We start from the raw sequence: 20,981 nt of genomic DNA on the forward strand, positions 1-20,981 counted from the left end.
AGGAGTATTATGTTGAATTGAAAAATGTCATTAGGGAATTCCTGGAATTTCAGGAAAACCGGGAATTTTTCCAGTTAAAAAAACAACTTTTTGTTTTGTCCTGATTAAGAGGAATATTTTGACGGTGGGACGGTTGAAGTGGATAAAAAAAATGTGGAAGAAGTAGTCCCCAGAAAAAAAGGGTGCAAATAGGGCTTTGGAAAAGCAGGAATTCTGGAAAACCCTGGAATTTTTTGGAACTCGGGAAAAGGGGGAGTTTGAATTCCCAGAATAGTCAAATGTGTTGAAGGTGGAATGGTTTGAATGGGTTGAAAAATGTGGAAATGGTGCAAGTTTGAATGGGAAAAATGTCTGGGAAAACCTGGAATTCTGGGAAATCTGAGATTTTGGGGAATTTTTCAAAGGAAAGTCTGTGATTCCTGAATGGGCTCAACAGTTTGAAGTTAGAACGGTTTGAATCTGGAGAAGAAGAAAAAGTTGAAGTTGAATAATTAATACATGAATTTTGGTGTAGAATACCAATACTATGTGTGAATGTTTGAAACATTCATACAATTATTATTATTTATAATATATATATATATATATATCCATCCATCCATCCATTTTCTACCGCTTATTCCCTTTCGGGGTCACGGGGGGTGTATATATATATATATATATATATATATATATATATATATATATATATATATATATATATATCCATCCATCCATCCATCCATCATCTTCCGCTTATCCGAGGTCGGGTCGCGGGGGCAGCAGCCACTTCGTCTAGCTCTTCCCGGGGGATCCCGAGGCGTTCCCAGGCCAGCCGGGAGACATAGTCTTTCCAACGTGTCCTGGGTCTTCCCCGTGGCCTCCTACCAGCTGGACGTGCCCTAAACACATCCCTAGGGAGGCGTTCGGGTGGCATCCTGACCAGATGCCCGAACCACCTCATCTGGCTCCTCTCGATGTGGAGGAGCAGCGGCTTTACGTTGAGCTCCTCCCGGATGGCAGAGCTTCTCACCCTATCTCTAAGGGAGAGCCCCGCCACCCGGCGGAGGAAACTCATTTCGGCCGCTTGTACCCGTGATCTTATCCTTTCGGTCATGACCCAAAGCTCATGACCATAGGTGAGGATGGGAACGTAGATCGACCGGTAAATTGAGAGCTTTGCCTTCCGGCTCAGCTCCTTCTTCACCACAACGGATCGATACAACGTCCGCATTACTGAAGACGGCGCACCGATCCGCCTGTCAATCTCACGATCCACTCTTCCCCCACTCGTGAACAAGACTCCTAGGTACTTGAACTCCTCCACTTGGGGCAGGGTCTCCTCCCCAACCCGGAGATGGCACTCCACCCTTTTCCGGGCGAGAACCATGGACTCGGACTTGGAGGTGCTGATTCTCATTCCGGTCGCTTCACACTCGGCTGCGAACCGATCCAGTGAGAGCTGAAGATCCCGGCCAGATGAAGCCATCAGGACTACATCATCTGCAAAAAGCAGAGACCTAATCCCGTGGCCACCAAACCGGAACCCCTCAACGCCTTGACTGCGCCTAGAAATTCTGTCCATAAAAGTTATGAACAGAATCGGTGACAAAGGACAGCCTTGGCGGAGTCCAACCTTCACTGGAAACGTGTCCGACTTACTGCCAGCAATGCGGACCAAGCTCTGACACTGATCATACAGGGAGCGGACTGCCACAATAAGACATTCCGATACCCCATACTCTCTGAGCACTCCCCACAGGACTTCCCGAGGGACACGGTCGAATGCCTTCTCCAAGTCCACAAAGCACATGTAGACTGGTTGGGCAAACTCCCATGCACCCTCAAGAACCCTGCCGAGAGTATAGAGCTGGTCCACAGTTCCTCGACCAGGACGAAAACCACACTGTTCCTCCTGAATCCGAGGTTCGACTATCCGGCGAAGCCTCCTCTCCAGTACACCTGAATAAACCTTACCGGGAAGGCTGAGGAGTGTGATCCCACGATAGTTGGAACACACCCTCCGGTCCCCCTTCTTAAAGAGAGGGACCACCACCCCGGTCTGCCAATCCAGAGGTACCGCCCCCGATGTCCACGCGATGCTGCAGAGTCTTGTCAACCAAGACAGCCCCACAGCATCCAGAGCCTTAAGGAACTCCGGGCGGATCTCATCCACCCCCGGGGCCTTGCCGCCGAGGAGCTTTTTAACTACCTCAGCGACCTCAGCCCCAGAAATAGGAGAGTCCACTACAGATTCCCCAGGCACCGCTTCCTCAAAGAAAGACGTGTTGGTGGGATTGAGGAGGTCTTCGAAGTATTCCCTCCACCGATCCACAACATCCGCAGTCGAAGTCAGCAGAACACCATCCGCACCATACACGGTGTTGATAGTGCACTGCTTCCCCTTCCTGAGGCGCCGTATGGTGGTCCAGAATCGCTTCGAAGCCGTCCGGAAGTCGTTTTCCATGGCTTCCCCGAACTCTTCCCATGTCCGAGTTTTTGCCTCCGCGACCGCTAAAGCTGCACACCGCTTGGCCCGTCGGTACCCGTCCACTGCCTCCGGAGTCCTATGAGCCAAAAGAACCCGATAGGACTCCTTCTTCAGCTTGACGGCATCCCTCACTGCTGGTGTCCACCAACGGGTTCTGGGATTACCGCCACGACAGGCACCAACAACCTTGCGGCCACAGCTCCAATCAGCCGCCTCGACAATAGAGGTTCGGAACATGGTCCACTCGGACTCAATGTCCCGCACCTCCCTCGTGACATGTTCAAAGTTCTCCCGGAGGTGTGAATTGAAACTCTCTCTGACAGGAGACTCTGCCAGACGTTCCCAGCAGACCCTCACAATGCGCTTGGGCCTGCCAGGTCTGTCCGGCATCCTCCCCCACCATCGCAGCCAACTCACCACCAGGTGGTGATCGGTAGAAAGCTCCGCCCCTCTCTTCACCCGAGTGTCCAAAACATAAGGCCGCAAATCCGATGACACAACTACAAAGTCGATCATGGAACTGCGGCCTAGGGTGTCCTGGTGCCAAGTGCACATATGGACACCCTTATGTTTGAACATGGTGTTTGTTATCGACAAACTGTGACGAGCACAAAAGTCCAATAACAAAACACCACTCGGGTTTAGATCCGGGCGACCATTCTTCCCAATCACGCCTCTCCAGGTTTCACTGTCGTTGCCAACATGAGCGTTGAAGTCTCCCAGTAGGACAAGGGAATCACCCGGAGGAGCACTTTCCAGTACTCCCTCGAGTGTACCCAAAAAGGGTGGGTATTCTGAACTGCTGTTTGGTGCGTAAGCACAAACAACAGTCAGGATCCGTCCCCCCACCCGAAGGCGAAGGGAAGCTACCCTCTCGTCCACTGGGTTGAACTCAAACGTACAGGCTTTGAGCCGGGGGGCAACCAGAATTGCCACCCCAGCCCGTCGCCTCTCACTGCCGGCAACGACAGAGTGGAAGAGGGTCCAGTCCCTCTCGAGAGAACTGGTTCCAGAGCCCTTGCTGTGCGTCGAGGTGAGTCCGACTATATCCAGCCGGAACTTCTCTACCTCGCGCACTAGCTCAGGCTCCTTCCCCCCCAGTGAGGTGACGTTCCACGTCCCAAGAGCTAGCTTCTGTAGCCGAGGATCGGACCGCCAAGTGCCCTGCCTTCGGCTGCCGCCCAGCTCACAATGCACCCGACCTCTATGGCCCCTCCTATGAGTGGTGAGCCCATTGGAGGGATGACCCACGTTGCCTCTTCGGGCTGTGCCCGGCCGGGCCCCATGGGAACAGGCCCGACCACCAGGCGCTCGCCATCGTGCCCCAACTCCGGGCCTGGCTCCAGAGCGGGGCCCCGGTGACCCACGTCCGGGCGAGGGAAATCTGGGTTCATTTCGTTGTAATTCCATAGAAGTCTTTGAGCTGCTCTTTGTCTGATCACTCACCTAGGACCTGTTTGTCTTGGGAGACCCTACCAGGGGGCATGAAAACCCCCAGACAACATAGCTCCTAGGATCATTGGGACACGCAAACTCCTCTACCACGGTAAGGTAGCAGCTCAGAGAGGAGTATATATATATATATATATATATAGTAGTATATATATATATATATATATATTGTTATGTAAACAATCCAAGGGTTCCAGTGTGTATCTGTACTTTTTGAGCAATACTGCAATCATAATACTCTGCTAATGTTGCTCACAATAACCATGATACAACATGTTCGTATGGCCACCACTCCAGCAGCACTGAGAGCGGATTCTGCCATTTCCTACGGCAACAAAAGTAAAATAATGGATGAAAGTTATCACAATCAGCTCATTTTTAAATGTTCGGCCAAGAAATGAGATTGTTTAATTCAAAAGAAGGACTATTTATCAACACACACTAAAATGCCAAACATTGAGGACCGCTATCGATTACTAAAACCAGGAATGAGAAAAAAGTAAAGTTACCCTCCCCACTTGGGGAAGGCACTTACCGGTCTGCCTGATGCCCGTCTGATCGCTGGCCTTGGACTTTTTCCACATCTTGATGTCTCCAGAAGGTTCTGTCAGCAGAAGACAAGGAGTCTCGTCAGTCACAACGTAACCAAGCCATGATTTTTGCTGCAGTTCCTCTGTGCAGCCAGCAGAGGGCGCCGGCCGCTGACAAGAGTCGTGTTACGCCAGGCGGGACTTGGACTCTCCCTGGATTCCCCGAGTCAGGGATGTGCACACTTGTAGGGACTTAAATAAACCATCTTCAGGCTTCATGTTGCAACATTTTCAACACCTCTGAATACAAATATCAGATTTACGTCCAATTAGAGCGATATATGTAACCCAAGCATTCAGTCTGAAATAGGAATATGAAACAACACTTGACAACATATGTGTACTTCTTACTGTTTAACAATATTTTGATTATGCTTTAATGCCGCTAGTATCAAACAAAAACATATTTTAATGGAAAACCACAAAAAGTGCAATATTTAGCAAATATGTGACAATGTATAATTAATACAATTACTGATTTCGATATAGCATTTACTTTGACTGAATCACAATATGTGGTTATAGATAAAATAGCCAATGGTAACAACATTTTTTAAAGAGTAGGAATAACTACAAATATCATTCTTACGTCCAACTAGAGCGATATGCCAATTATGTAATCAAACATTAAGCCTGAAATAATGATATTAAATATAATAATAATGTTATTATACTTTCACCACATTAAATGGTTTTAACAACATATGTTTATTTTTTACTGTTTAAAGATATTTTTTATTACGTTGTTAAGCTATTGGTATCGCAGAAAAACAATGAAAAAACAAAAACAAATTTAGCAATTATGTGGCAATCCAAAATTAATCAAATGTTTGATTTTGATGCAGCAATACTTTAAAACCTGAGATTTTATTAACTGAATTAAAAATATGTGGTTTTAGAAAAAATAGTCAGTGGTAACAAAATAATTTCGAGAGTAGGAATAATTGCAAATATCATATTTACGTCCAATTAGGGCGATATGCAAAATATGTGACCGAAGCATTCACTCTGAAATCCATCCATCCATTTCCTACTGCTTATTGCCTTTGGGGTCGCTGGCGCCTATTTCAGCTACAATCGAGCGGAAGGCGGAGTACACCCTGGACAAGTCGCCCCCTCATCACAGGGCCAACACAGACAACATTCACACTCACATTCACACACTAGGGCCAATTTAGTGTTGCCAATCAACCTATCCCCAGGTGCATGTTTTTGGAGGTGGGAGGAAGCCGGAGAACCCAGAGGGAACCCACGCAGTCACGGGGAGGACATGCAAACTCCAACAGAAAGATCCCGAGCCCGGGATTGAACCCATAATAATAATTGCATGTCACTTGACAACATACAGTATGTGTATTTTTTACTGTTTGATAATATTTTATTATGTTTTTATGCCATCGGTATCGTACATAAACATTTTTTTGAATGGGAAAACACAAAAAATTTGATATTTTGCAAATACGTGACGATGCAAAATTAATAAAATTATTGAATTTGATGCATCGTTACTTTAACTGAAACAAAATATGTGGTTATAGATAAAAGAGTCAATGGTAACACAATGATTTAAGAGTTGGAATAACACGAATATGATATTAATGTCCAATTACATCGATATGCCAATTATGTAATCAAGTATTCACCCTGAAAAATGAATATACAATATAATAATAATGTTATTATATTTTGTCCACATTAAATGGTTTTAAAAACATATTTTACTGTTTAAAAATATTTGTATTACTTTTTTATGCTATTAGTATCGCACAAAAACAATGAGAAAACACAAACATTTTCATAATCAGCAAATATGTGACGATCCATAATCAATCAAATTACTGATTTTGATGCAGCATTACTTTAGAAGCTGAGAGGTTTTTTTTAACTGAATCAAACATATGTGGTTATAGATTAAATAGTCAATGGTAACAGAATAATTTCGAGAGTAGGAATAATTGCAAATATCATATTTACGTCCAATTGGCATGATATGCCAATTGTGTATATCAAGCACTCACTCTGAACTATTAACACGAAATATAATAACAATTGTACGACACTTTCACCACTTTAAATGGTTTTAAAAACAAATGTGTAATTTTTACTGTTTAATAATATTTTTATTACGTTTTTATGCCATCAGTATCAAACCAAAACAATGTTTGTAAGGGACACCACAAAAATTGCAATATTTAGCAAATACGTGACAATGCATTATTAATACAATTATAACATTTTGAGGCAGCATTACTTTATGAGCTGAGAGTTTATTGACCGGTTCAAAAATATGTGGTCATAGATAAAATAGTCAATGGTAACAATATGATTTAGAGAGTAGGAATAACTATAAATATCATATTTACGTCCAATTAGAGCAATAGGTCAATTGTATAAATCAAGCATTCACCTTAAAATAATAAAATGAAATATACTAATAATTGCATGACAGTTTCACCACATTAAATGGTTTTAACGACATGTGTAGTTTTTCTGTTGAATAATATTGTTTTTTACATTTTTATGCCCTTGGTATCGTACAAAAACATTTTTTAATGGAAAACACAATAATTGCAATATTTAGCAAATACGTAACGATGCATAATTAATACAATAATTGATTTTGATGCAGCATTACCTTGACTGAATCAAAATATTTGGTGATAGAAAAAATAGTCAATGGAAACAATACAATTTAGAGAGTCGGAATAACTACAAATATCATATTTATGTCCAATTAGAGCGATATGCCAATTGTGTAAATCAAGCATTCACCTTGAAATAATAATTTTAAATATATACTAAAAATTGTATGACACTATCACCACATTAAATTGTTTCAATGACATATACTGCATGTAGTTTTTACTGTTGAATAATATAAATCAAGCATTCACCCAGAAAAAAATGATATGAAATACATGAAATACACCTACTCTTTACATCCGATTTTTTGCCAGAAGCTCTTTTCCTATTTGATTTATTTGCTAAGGAATACATAATATGCTTTAACAACATCCTTATTGGGCTTTGGGCATTGACGCTCAAGACCCCTTTAAACCTGCTGGGAAAATAAATTGTTCTTCTCACATTTTTGGGGTTCACACTTGACGAGAGTTTGACCAACGCTCTGCTTTTAAGTCTTGTGGGGAGTGCTCAGAGAGTATGGGGTATCGGACTGTCTGAATGTGGCAGTCCGCTCCCTGTACAATCAGTGTCAGAGCTTGGTAAGCATTGCCGGCAGTAAGTCGGACACTCTTCCAGTGAGGGTTGGACTCTGCCAGAATTTCTAGGCGCAGTCTGGGCGTTGAGGGTATCCAGTTTGGTGGCTGCAGGATTAGGTCTCTGCTTTTTGCAGTTGATGTGGTCCTGATGGTTTAATAACTTATAAACGCATGCTTACCTTAGCTAAAGCTAAATATTACTCAAATCTCATCCACCGTAATAAAAACGATCCTAAATTTTTGTTTAGTACGGTAGCATCGCTAACCCAACAAGGGACTCCTTCCAGTAGCTTAACCCACTCAGCTGATGACTTTATGCAATTCTTTAGTAAGAAAATTGAAGTCATTAGAAAGGAGATTAAAGACAATGCGTCCCAGCTACAACGGGGTTCTATTAACACTGACACGATTGCATATACGGCGGATACTGCCCTCCAAAATAGTTTCTCTCGTTTTGAGGAAATAACATTAGAGGAATTGTTACAACGTGTTAAGGGAATAAAACAGACAACATGTTTACTTGACCCTCTTCCTGGGAAACTGATCAAGGAACTCTTTGTATTATTAGGTCCATCAGTGCTAAATATTATAAACTTATCACTCTCCTCGGGCACTGTTCCCCTAGCATTCAAAAAAGCGGTTATTCATCCTCTTCTTAAAAGACCTAACCTCGATCCTGACCTCATGGTAAATTACCGACCGGTGTCTCACCTTCCCTTTATTTCAAAAATCCTTGAAAAAATTGTTGCGGAGCAGTTAAATGAACACTTAGCGTCTAACAATCTATGTGAAACCTTTCAATCCGGTTTCAGGGCAAATCACTCGACGGAGACAGCCCTCGCAAAAATGACTAATGATCTATTGCTAACGATGGATTCTGATGCGTCATCTATGTTGCTGCTCCTCGATCTTAGCGCTGCTTTCGATACCGTCGATCATAATATTTTATTAGAACGTATCAAAACACGAATTGGTATGTCAGACTTAGCCCTGTCTTGGTTTAACTCTTATCTTACTGATAGGATGCAGTGTGTCTCCCATAACAATGTGACCTCGGACTACGTTAAGGTAACGTGTGGAGTTCCCCAGGGTTCGGTCCTTGGCCCTGCACTCTTCAGCATCTACATGCTGCCGCTAGGTGACATCATACGCAAATACGGTGTTAGCTTTCACTGTTATGCTGATGACACCCAACTCTACATGCCCCTAAAGCTGACCAACACGCCGGATTGTAGTCAGCTGGAGGCGTGTCTTAATGAAATTAAACAATGGATGTCCGCTAACTTTTTGCAACTCAACGCCAAAAAAACGGAAATGCTGATTATCGGTCCTGCTAGACACCGAACTCTATTTAATAATACAACTCTAACATTTGACAACCAAACAATTAAACAAGGCGACACGGTAAAGAATCTGGGTATTATCTTCGACCCAACTCTCTCCTTTGAGGCACACATTAAAAGCGTTACTAAAACGGCCTTCTTTCATCTCCGTAACATCGCTAAAATTCGCTCCATTCTGTCCACTAAAGACGCTGAGATCATTATCCATGCGTTTGTTACGTCTCGCCTCGACTACTGTAACGTATTATTTTCGGGTCTCCCCATGTCTAGCATTAAAAGATTACAGTTGGTACAAAATGCGGCTGCTAGACTTTTGACAAGAACAAGAAAGTTTGATCACATTACGCCTGTACTGGCTCACCTGCACTGGCTTCCTGTGCACTTAAGATGTGACTTTAAGGTTTTACTACTTACGTATAAAATACTACACGGTCTAGCTCCATCTTATCTTGCCGATTGTATTGTACCATATGTCCCGGCAAGAAATCTGCGTTCAAAGGATTCCGGCTTATTAGTGATTCCCAAAGCCCAAAAAAAGTCTGCGGGCTATAGAGCATTTTCCGTTCGGGCTCCAGTACTCTGGAATACCCTCCCGGTAACAGTTCGCGATGCCACCTCAGTAGAAGCATTTAAGTCTCACCTTAAAACTCATTTGTATACTCTAGCCTTTAAATAGACTCCCTTTTTAGACCAGTTGATCTGCCGTTTCTTTTCTTTTTCTTCTATGTCCCACTCTCCCGTGTGGAGGGGGTCCGGTCCGATCCGGTGGCCATGTACTGCTCGCCTGTGTATCGGCTGGGGACATCTCTGCGCTGCTGGTCCGCCTACGCTTGGGATGGTTTCCTGCTGGCTCCGCTGTGAACGGGACTCTCGCTGCTGTGTCTTGGATCCTCTTTGGACTGGACTCCCGCGACTGTGTTGTATCCATTGTGGATTGAACTTTCACAGTATCATGTTAGACCCGCTCGACATCCATTGCTTTCCTCCTCTCTAAGGTTCTCATAGTCATCATTGTCACCGACGTCCCACTGGGTCATTATTGTCACCAATGTCCCACTGGGTGTGAGTTTTCCTTGCCCTTATGTGGGCCTACCGAGGATGTCGTGGTGGTTTGTGCAGCCCTTTGAGACACTAGTGATTTAGGGCTATATAAGTAAACATTGATTGATTGATTGATTCACCTGGCCAGGATCTTCAGCTCTCACTGGATCTGTTCGGAGCCGAGTGTGAAGCGACCGGGATGAGAATTAGCACCTCCAAGTCCGAGTCTATGGTTCTCGCCCGAAAAGGGTGGAGTGCCATCTCCGTGTTGGGAAGAAGACCCTGCCCCAAGTGGAGGAGTTCAAGTACCTAGGAGTCTTGTTCACGAGTGAGGGAAGAGTGGGTTGTGAGATCGACAGGCGGCTCGGTGCGACGTCTTCAGTAATGCGGACGCTGTATCGATCCGTTGTGGTGAAGAAGGAGCTGAACCGGAAGGCAAAGCTCTCAATTTACCTATGGTCATGAGCTTTGGGTTATGACCGAAAGAACAAGATCACTGGTATAAACGGCCGAATTGAGTTTCCTTTGCCGGTTTGCGGGGCTCTCCTTTAGAAATAGGGTGAGAAGCTCTGTCATCCGAAAGGAACTCAAAGCAAAGCCACTGCTCCTCCACACGGAGAGGAGACAGATGAGGTGGTTCGGGCATCCGGTCAGGATGCCACCTGAATGCCTCCTCAGGGAGGTGTTTAGGGCACGTTTGACCGGTAGGAGGCCACGGGAAAGACCCAGGACACGTTTGGTAGACTATGTCTCTCGGCTGGCCTGGGAACGCTTCGGGATCCCCCGGGAAGAGCTGGACGAAGTGGATGGGGAGAGTTTAACCATTGATCTGCTTTTTATAAAAAACAGCCCTCATTGTAATGTTTTTTTTCTGCTTTGCACTTGAATAAAGCTTGGATTTGTTTATATTGTCCGTTTTTTGCGCATAATTTGCCACATTCTGTCAGGTGTGGCGAATGCATCCCTGCAATGCATCCTGGGAAAATACAAGGCTACTCACTGTAGGGTGATTTATTTTGACTTGTCCAAATGTGCAGACATATTTTAAATATGCGTTTGTCTTCCTCACTGGAAGTCCAAACAATCAGCTGCAAGTGGTGGCTTGGCAGTGCGCCTCTTCACATGAAACACACCTACTCTTTACAACCAAACTATTGCCAGAAGCTCCTTTCATATTTGATTTATTTGTCCAGGAATTAATAATATTGTTTAACAACATCCTAGTAGATGTACATATTATAGTCCTTTTGAATCCACAACAATTACGGGGAATAATAACTTAGTTTTGTTCAGGACTAGGAAGAAGCAGACTTTAATTATAAATTCTTTCTTTATGTACATATCATTCTTTTTTTTTTTTTTACATATTTTTAATATTTGTTTCACTTTTTTCCTCCTCGTTTTCTCATCGTCGTGCATCCCTAGATAAGATATTGTTTCAAAAAAAAATTATGGTTAGAAAAAAGGAAGAAGGTAATTGATTCTCTTTTTCCTTCCTAACTTTATTTTTTATGTTATCATATGCGTTGATGAGAGTAAATGGAAAAAAAACAGAGACAAAACAATTCCAATATATTTTAAAAATGTGTAAATAAATAGTTAAAAATAGCTAAACTAATATCCAATACAATACACAGAAGAAAGAAAACACGTTCTACCATAGTTCTAGTCCCGAATTATCTGAAGTTTTTTGTTGTTTTCCTGTGTGTAGTGTTTTAGTTATTGTCTTACACTCCTATTTTTGTGTTTTTTTTGCCTTTTGTTGGTATTTTCCTGTAGCAATTCCATGTCTTCCTTTGAGCGATATTCCTCACACCTGCTTTGTTTTAGGTATCAAGACTATTTAAGTCATTTTTATCCTTCTTTGTGTGGGCATTTTTTATTATCATGTACTTTGTGGGCGCTCTGTGCTCCACACGCTTAAGTCTTTGCTGTCGTCCAGCAACTTTTATTTTGTTAACTTTGCAGCCAGTCCAGTTTTAGTTTCGTTCTGCATAGCCTTCCCAAGCTTTAAAGCCTTTTCTTTATTTTTGGTTTAAGCATTAGACACATTTTTACCCTTCACCCTGCCTCCCGTTTATCCTGACAAGCTCTAGACTGCACCGACACTCAACAACAACACATTATTTACGGAATTGAATTACTTGTGTGCAAAAAAATATTTTCAACCCAATTAGGTGAAATAACATCATCTGTTGAAAAACTCTGGTGTAGATCCCCTGAGAAGCAGAAGCCACTTTTAGGACAGGCCACGTGCAGCAGATGAGAATAGAAGTCTCCACATTGCCCAAAGGCCGCGCTGGACGCTGCGTAGGAGCCGACAAATAAGTGGGGGATATTTCCAAGCCTTGGCGCTGGACTTCCGTGACAAGTTGCGGCCGATGCAACCACCTGGTGCGTGTTGCTCTGACCGCCGACGCCTGACGCCCACATCTGCGGCTTCTCAAATGTTTCACGCCATGTTCCTCGCCTCGTACGGAAGCTGGCCTGTTGAAAAGACCTCGGGCCGTGGAGTAATTCACCAATGGCCGTTTTTTACCTTCCCACTGGATTTCCAGGTTTGGTCGATTGAGTGCGGGACCGTTTCTGTTACTCATGGGAGGGAACTGCTTTCCTGTTTGACGGCAACACACTTTATACTTCTGCGTGACCGCAAAACACTTTATACTTCTGAATGACCGCAACACTTTCATACTTCTGCATGACAGCACTACACTTAACAATTCTGCGTGACCGCAACACACTTTATACTTCTGCGTGATTACAACACACTTTATACTTCTGCATGACAACACACTTAATACATCTGCATGACCTCAACACACTTTATACTTCTGCATGATAGCAGAACACTTTATAATTCTGCATGAGGGCAACACACTTTATACTTCTGCATGACAGCAACACACTATATATTTTTGCATGACAGCAACACACTTTTTACTTCTTCATGACAGCAACACACTTTATACTTCTGCAAGACCGCAACACTTTTATACTTCTGCATAACAGCAACACACTTTATACTAATGCACGATCGCAACACACTTTATACTTCTGTATGACAGCAACACACTTTATACTTCTGCATGACAGCAACACACTTAATACTTATGCGTGACTGCAACACATTTTACACTTCTGCATGACCGCAACACACTTTATACTTCTGCATGACAGCAACACACTTTATACTTGTGCATGTCAACAACAAACTTTATATTGCTGCATGACAGCCCCACACTTTATACTTCTGCAAGACAGCAACACACTTTATACTACTGCATGACAGCAACACACTTTATATTTCTGCTTGCAAGCAACACACTTTATACTTCTGCATGACCGCAACATACTTTATACTTCTCCAAGACCGCAACACACTTTATCCTTCTGCATGACAGCAACACACTTTATACTTCTGCAAAACATTAACACACTTTATACTTCTACATGAGAGTAACAAACTTTATACTTCCACGTGACAGCAACGCAATTTATAATTCCGCATGATAGCAACACACTCTATACTTCTGCATAACAGCAACACACTGAATACTTTGCATAAAAACAACACAATTTATACGTCTGCATGACTGCAACACACTTTATTTATCTGCATGACCGCAACACTTTTATACTTCTGCATGACAGCAACACACTTTATACTAATGCATGATTGCAACACACTTTATACATCTGTATGACAGCAACACACTTTATACTTCTGCATGACAGCAACACACTTAATACTTAGCGTGACTGCAACACATTTTACACTTCTGCATGACCGCAACACATTTTATACTTCTGTATGACAGCAAAACACTTTATACTTGTGCATGTCAACAACAAATTTTATATTGCTGCATGACAGCCCCACACTTTATACTTCTGCAAGACAGCAACACACTTTATACTACTGCATGACAGCAACACACTTTATATTTCTGCATGCAAGCAACACACTTTATACTTCTGCATGACTGCAACATACTTTATACTTCTCCAAGACCGCAACACACTTTATCCTTCTGCATGACAGCAACACACTTTATACTTCTGCAAAACATTAACACACTTTATACTTCTACATGAGAGTAACAAACTTTATACTTCCACGTGACAGCAACACAATTTTAATTCCGCATGATAGCAACACACTCTATACTTCCGCATAACAGCAACACACTGAATACTTTGCATAACAACAACACAATTTATACGTCTGCATGACCGCAACACACTTTATATATCTGCATGACATTAATGCACTTTATACTTCTGTGTGACACAACACACTTTATAATTCAGCGTGACAGCAACACATTTTATACTTCTACATGACAGCAACACACTTTTAACTTCTGTGTGACAGCAACACACTTTATACTTCTGCATGACAGCAACACACTTTATACGTCTGCATGAAATAACACTTGTTATACTTCGGCATGACCGCAACACACTTTATACTTTTGCATGACCGTTTCTGCAGGACCGCAACACACTTTATACTTCTGCATAACATTAACACAATTTATACTTAAGCGTGACCGCAACACACTTTATACTTCCGCATGAATGCACCACGCTTTACACTTCAGAATGACAGCAACACACTTTATACTTAAGCGTGACTGCAACACACTTTATACTTCTGCATGAATGCATCACACTTTACACTTGAGAATGACAACAACACACTTTATACAAATGCGTGATCGCAACAGAATTTATACTTCTGCATGACTGCAACACACTTTATACTTTTGTATGGCAGCAACACACATTATACTTGTGCATATCAACCACAAACTTTATATTTCTGCATGACAGCAACACACTTTATACGTCTGCATGAAAGCAACATTTGTTATACTTCGGCATGACCGCAACGCACTTTATACTTCTGCATGACCGTTTCTGCAGGACCGCAACACACTTTATACTTCTGCATAACATTAACACAATTTATACTTAAGCGTGACCGCAACACTCTTTATACTTCTGCATGACAACACACTTTATACTTCTGCATTACCGTAACAAACTTTATACATCTGCATGACATTATGCACTTTATACTTCTGTGTGACACAACACACTTTATAATTCTGCGTGACAGCAACACACTTTATATTTCTGCATGTCAGCAACACACTTTATACTTTTGCATGACCGCAACATACTTTATACTTCTGCTTGACCGCAACACACTTTATCCTTCTGCATGACAGCAACACACTTTATACTTCTGCATAACATTAACACACTTTATACTTCTACATGACAGTAACACACTTTATACTTCCACATGACAGCAACACAATTTATATTTCCGCATGATAGCAACACACTCTATTCTTTTGCATGACAGTAACACAATGTATACTTTACACAACCGCAACACACTTTATACTTCTGCATGACCGCAATACTCTTTATACATCTGCATGACAACACACTTTATACTTCTGCATGACCGTAAAAAACTTTATACAGCTGCATGACATTAAGGCACTTTATACTTCTGTGTGACACAACACACTTTATAATTCTGGGTGACAGTAACACACGTTATACTTCTGCATGACAGCAACGCACTTTATACTTCTGAATGACAGCAACACACTTTACATTTTTTGCATGACAGGAACACACCTTATAGTTCTGCATGACAGCAAAACACTGTATACTTCTTCTTGCTAGCAACACACTTTTTACATCTTCATGACAGCAGGACAATTTATACTTCTTCGTGACCACAACACACCTTATATTTCTGCATGACAGCAACACACGTTATGCTTCTGCATGACAGCAACACACTTTTTACTTCGGCGTGACAAAAACACACTTTATACTTCTGCATGACAGCAACACACTTTATATTTCTGCAGGACCGCAACACAATTTATATTTCTGCATAACATTAACACACTTTATACTTATGCGTGACCGCAACACACTTTATACTTCCGCATGACAGCAACACACTTTATATTAATGCGTGATCGCAACACATTTTCTACTTCTGTATGACAACGACGCACTTTATAATTCTGCATGACATCAACACACTTTACACATCTGCATGAAAGCAAAACATTTTATACTTCTGCTTGACAAAAACAAAATGTATACTTCTGCGTGACCACAACACACCTTATACGTCTGCATGACAGCAACACACTTTATACTTCTGCATGACCTTAACACAATTGATCTTCTGCAAGACCGCAACACACTTTGTACTTCTGCTTGACAGCAAAACACTTTAAACGTCTACATGACAGCAACACACTTTATACTTCTGCCGGACCGCAACACACTTTTTTCCTTCTACATGACAGCAACACACATTATATTTCTGCATGACAACAACACACTTTATACATCTGCATGACAGCAACACACTTTATACTTCTGCATGACGACAACACACTTTATACGTCTGCATGAAAGCAACACTTGTTATACTTCTGCATGACCGCAACACACTGTATACTTCTGCATGACCGCAACACACTTTATACTTCTGCTGGACAGCAACAAACTTTATACTTCTGCATGACCGCAACACACTTAATACTTTTGCATGACAGAAACACACTTTATACTAAGGCATGATCACAACGCACTTTACTCTTCAGCATGACAGAAACACAATTTATACTTCTTTATGACGGCAGCACACTTTATAGTTCTGCATGACCGCAACACACTTAATACTTTTGCATGACAGAAACACACTTTATACTAAGGCATGATCACAACGCACTTTACACTTCAGCAGGACAGAAAAACAATTTATACTTCTGCATGACAGCAACATAATTTAAACTTCTGCATGACCGCAACTTACTTTATACTTCTGCATTACAGAATCACACTTCTTTCTTCTGCATGACAGCAACACACTTTATACTTCTGCATTACCGCAACACACTTTATACTTCTGAATGACAGCAACACACTTAATGCTTCTGCATGACAGCAACACACTTTATACTTCTCCATGACCGCCACACAGTTTATACTTCTACATGACAGCAACACACTTTATACTTCAGCATGACAGAAACACAATTTATACTTCTGCACAAAGATAATTCAAACTTCTGCATAACCGCATCACACTTCTTTCTTCTTCATGACAGCAAAACCCTTAATATTTCTGCAGGACCGCAACACACGTTATACTTCTGCATGACAGCAACACACTTTATACTTCTGCATGACAGCAACACACGTTATACTTCTCCATGACCGCCACACACTTTATACCTCTAAATGACAGCAACACACTTTATACTTCTGCATGACAACACCACACGTAATACTTCTGCATGACAACAGCACACTTTATATACTTCTGTATGAAATTAACACACTTTATACTTCTGCATGACGCAACACACTTTATACATCTGCATGACAGCAACACACTATTAGATCCATTATGGACTTGACTCTCACAATATTATGTTAGATCCACTATGGACTGGACTCTCACAATATTATATTAGATCCACTATCGACTGGACTCTCTTGATTATGTTAGATCCACAATGGACTGGACTCTCACAGTACTATATAAGATCCACCATGGACTGGACTCTCACTATTATGTTAGATCCACTATGAACTGGACTCTTACAATATTATGTTAGATCCACTATGGACTGGACTCTTACTATTATGTTAGATCCACTATGGACTGGACTCTCACAATATCATATTAGATCCACTATGGACTGGACTCTCACTATTATGTTAAAACCACAATGGACTGGGCTCTCACAGTACTATATAAGATCCACCATGGACTGGACTCTTACTATTATGTTAGATCCACTATGGACTAGACTCTTACAATATTATGTAAGATCCACTATGGACTGGACTCTTACTTTTATGTTAGATCCATTATGGACTGGACTCTCACAATATTATGTTAGATCCACTATGGACTGGACTCTTACACTGTTATGTTAGATCCACTATGGACTGGACTCTCTTACTATTATGTTAGATCCACTATGGACTGGACTCTCACACTATTATGTTAGATCCACTATGGACTGGACTCTCACAATATTATATTAGATCCACTATGGACTGGACTCTCACTATTACGTTAGACCAACTATGGACTGGACTCTCACACTATTCTTATAGATCCACTATGGACTGGATTTCACTCTTATGTTAGATCCAGTATGGACTGGACTATCACACTATTAGGTTGATCCGCTATGGACTGTGGTACTCCAATTTTTATGACTTGACTTTACTTGACGGGCCTCTGGGACCTTAACTTTGACACCCCTGGTCCAAACGATGGTGTGGAAATGTGCCCATTTTCAAGAATTTCTTTCCGGCAGACAAAAACCTTTCTCATTCTCCTCACAGGCACGCTTAGTTGGTGTCGCCCAGCCAAAGTCCAACATGTGAAGACCACCGACCTGCTCTCAGCCTTCTCCTCTCACTGCAGACGTCTGGTGGGTCGGGGGAGTCGATAGTTCAGATCCTGGATGCTCCGCTCTCTGCCAACACCAGCAGCTCTGTGGGCTTTTTCCTCTTTGCTCCACAGACCTTGGGAGGGCCGGGTGGGCTGGGTGGGCGGGGCAAGGGGGTTAAAGAGCAGGTTAAACACGTCCTGTGGAAAGGTCGTCCTACACAACTGGACAAGGTCGTGCAAAAAAAGGGGAACACTTGTTTGACTGTGGAGAACAAACTTATACATATTTAATGAATGTTTTAATGAATGTGACTTAGACTAAGACTCAGATTTACACTAAGAAATAGATTAAGATTAAGATTTAGACTGGGACTTGGACTAGGACTAAGATTTAGATTTAAGATCAGACTAAGAAAAATATCCATACTTAGACTTAGCTTTAGACTTAGTCTAAGACTAAGATTAAGACATAGACTAATACTTAGAATTAGATTAAGACTTAGACCTGTACTAAGACTTAGACTTGGACATAGTCTGAGTCCAAGTTTTAGTCTGAGTTCAAGACTCAGATTTGGACCTGAACTAAGAATTAGACTAGGACTTGGACCAAGATTTAGACTAAAACTTAGATTAAGACTTAGACTTAACTAAGGCTTAGGATAAAACTAAGACTTAGACTAAGAATAAGACCTAGACTAAGACGTACACTAATACTTTAACCAAGACTTAGACTAATATTTAGACTTAGATTAAGACATAGACTAAGACTTCGACTTGTACTTGGATTAAGACTTAGACTAGAGTTCTGCTTTCCAGCAAATATCTTCCTCAGTTCGGGTCTCGCTCTCTCTCAAGCTCCAAACACGTGTCTCATACCGGCTGCTGCTAATAAAAGCGACGGGTGATTAGATGACAAGGCCCACCAGGACCATCTACGCACCTGTTGCTGTCTTCGAGGCCGGTCCTGGCACACGTTGTTCCGTGGCAGGCCCGCAGGCCACGCACCCCTCCACATAGACTAAGACTAAGTCTAATACTTAGACTTAGCCCAAGACTAAGACTCGGACTAAGACTTAAATTTAGACTTAGACTAAACAAAGACGTAGGCTAAAGCTAAGACTTAGACTTAAACAAAATTTAGACCAAGGCTAAGACTTTGATTCAGACTTAAACTAATACTTAGACTAAGATTTTAACTTAGACTTAGACTAATAATACTTATATCAAGACTTAAACCTGGACTAAGATTTAGATTCAGACTTTGACTAAGACTTATACTAAGATTTAGATTATGATTTAGATTAAGATTAAGATTTAGAGTAGAAATTGGAATACGACTTAGACTCAGACTAGATTTAGACCAAGCCTTTGACTTAGACTAATACTTAGACTAAGATTTACACTTGGATTAAGATTTAGACTAATTCTTAGACTTAGATTAAGATTTAGATTTAGATTAAGATTTATACTAAAACCTAGACTAAGACATCGATTTAGACTAAGACTTAGACTACGATTTCGGTTAAGACCTATATTAAGACTTAGACTTAAATTAAGACAAAGACTAAGACATAGGCAAAGACTTATACTTAGACTTAGCCTAATACTTTGACTTATACTTAGAAAAAGACTAAGACGTAGAGTTAGACTAATACTTAGATTTAGACTGAGATTAGGGTTTAGACTAAGACTTGGACTAAGACTTGGACTAAGACTTGGACAAAGAATAAGACTTTGTCTAAGTCTTGGACTTGGACTAAGACATAGACTAAGACTAAGACTGTGGAAGTTGCCCTCCTGTGGGTTCCCCGGACCACGAAACATTGCCACCAGAGCCCGGATCAGGTTTACAACACTGTTTTTGTCTTTCTCACAAGGTGTGAGTGTTCTGCTTTCCAGCAAATGTTTTCCTCAGTTTGGGTCTCTCTCTTTCTGTCTCTCTCTCTCTCTCTCTCTCTCTCTCTCTCTCTCTCTCTCTCTCTCTCTCTCTCTCTCTCTCTCTCTCTCTCTCTCTCCCGCTCCCTCCAGCTCCAACAACGTGTCCCATCCGGCTGCTGCTAATAAAGGTGACAGGTGATTAGATGACAAGACCCACCTGACCATCTACGCACCTGTCGCTGGTTTCGAGGCCGGTCCTGGCACACCCTGTTCTGCGGCAGGCCACACACCCCTCCACATAGCCTAAGACTTAGACCAGGGGTCACCAACCTTTTTGAAACCAAGAGCTACTTCTTGGGTACTGATTAATGCGAAGGCCTACCAGTTTGATACACACTTAAACAAATTGCCAGAAATAGCCAATTTGCTCAATTTACCTTTAATAAAAATATATATATGTCTAAAAAAAAAATGGGTATTTCTGTCTGTCATTCCGCCGTAAATTTTTTTTCCTTTTAC

General features: G+C 41.8%; 1 protein-coding gene across 3 annotated transcripts in view; it reads right to left on the reverse strand.

Moving 5' to 3' along the window:
- The window catches only part of LOC133541823 (immunoglobulin-like and fibronectin type III domain-containing protein 1), a 76,850-nt gene extending 58,121 nt beyond the window's left edge, over positions 1–18,729 (reverse strand). For all 3 annotated transcript variants that reach the window (XM_061885460.1, XM_061885470.1, XM_061885453.1), the window contains exons 1-2: positions 18,589–18,729; positions 4,458–4,526 (exon numbers count right to left, since the gene is read on the reverse strand). In XM_061885460.1, the coding sequence (XP_061741444.1) occupies positions 4,458–4,506 (49 nt within the window). In that variant the 5' untranslated portion in view covers positions 4,507–4,526; positions 18,589–18,729. The remainder of the gene's footprint in view (positions 1–4,457; positions 4,527–18,588) is intronic.
- Between the last annotated feature and the right edge of the window lie 2,252 nt (positions 18,730–20,981).

This window comes from Nerophis ophidion, linkage group LG02 (assembly GCF_033978795.1).
Source record: "Nerophis ophidion isolate RoL-2023_Sa linkage group LG02, RoL_Noph_v1.0, whole genome shotgun sequence".
Lineage (NCBI taxonomy): Eukaryota > Metazoa > Chordata > Actinopteri > Syngnathiformes > Syngnathidae > Nerophis > Nerophis ophidion.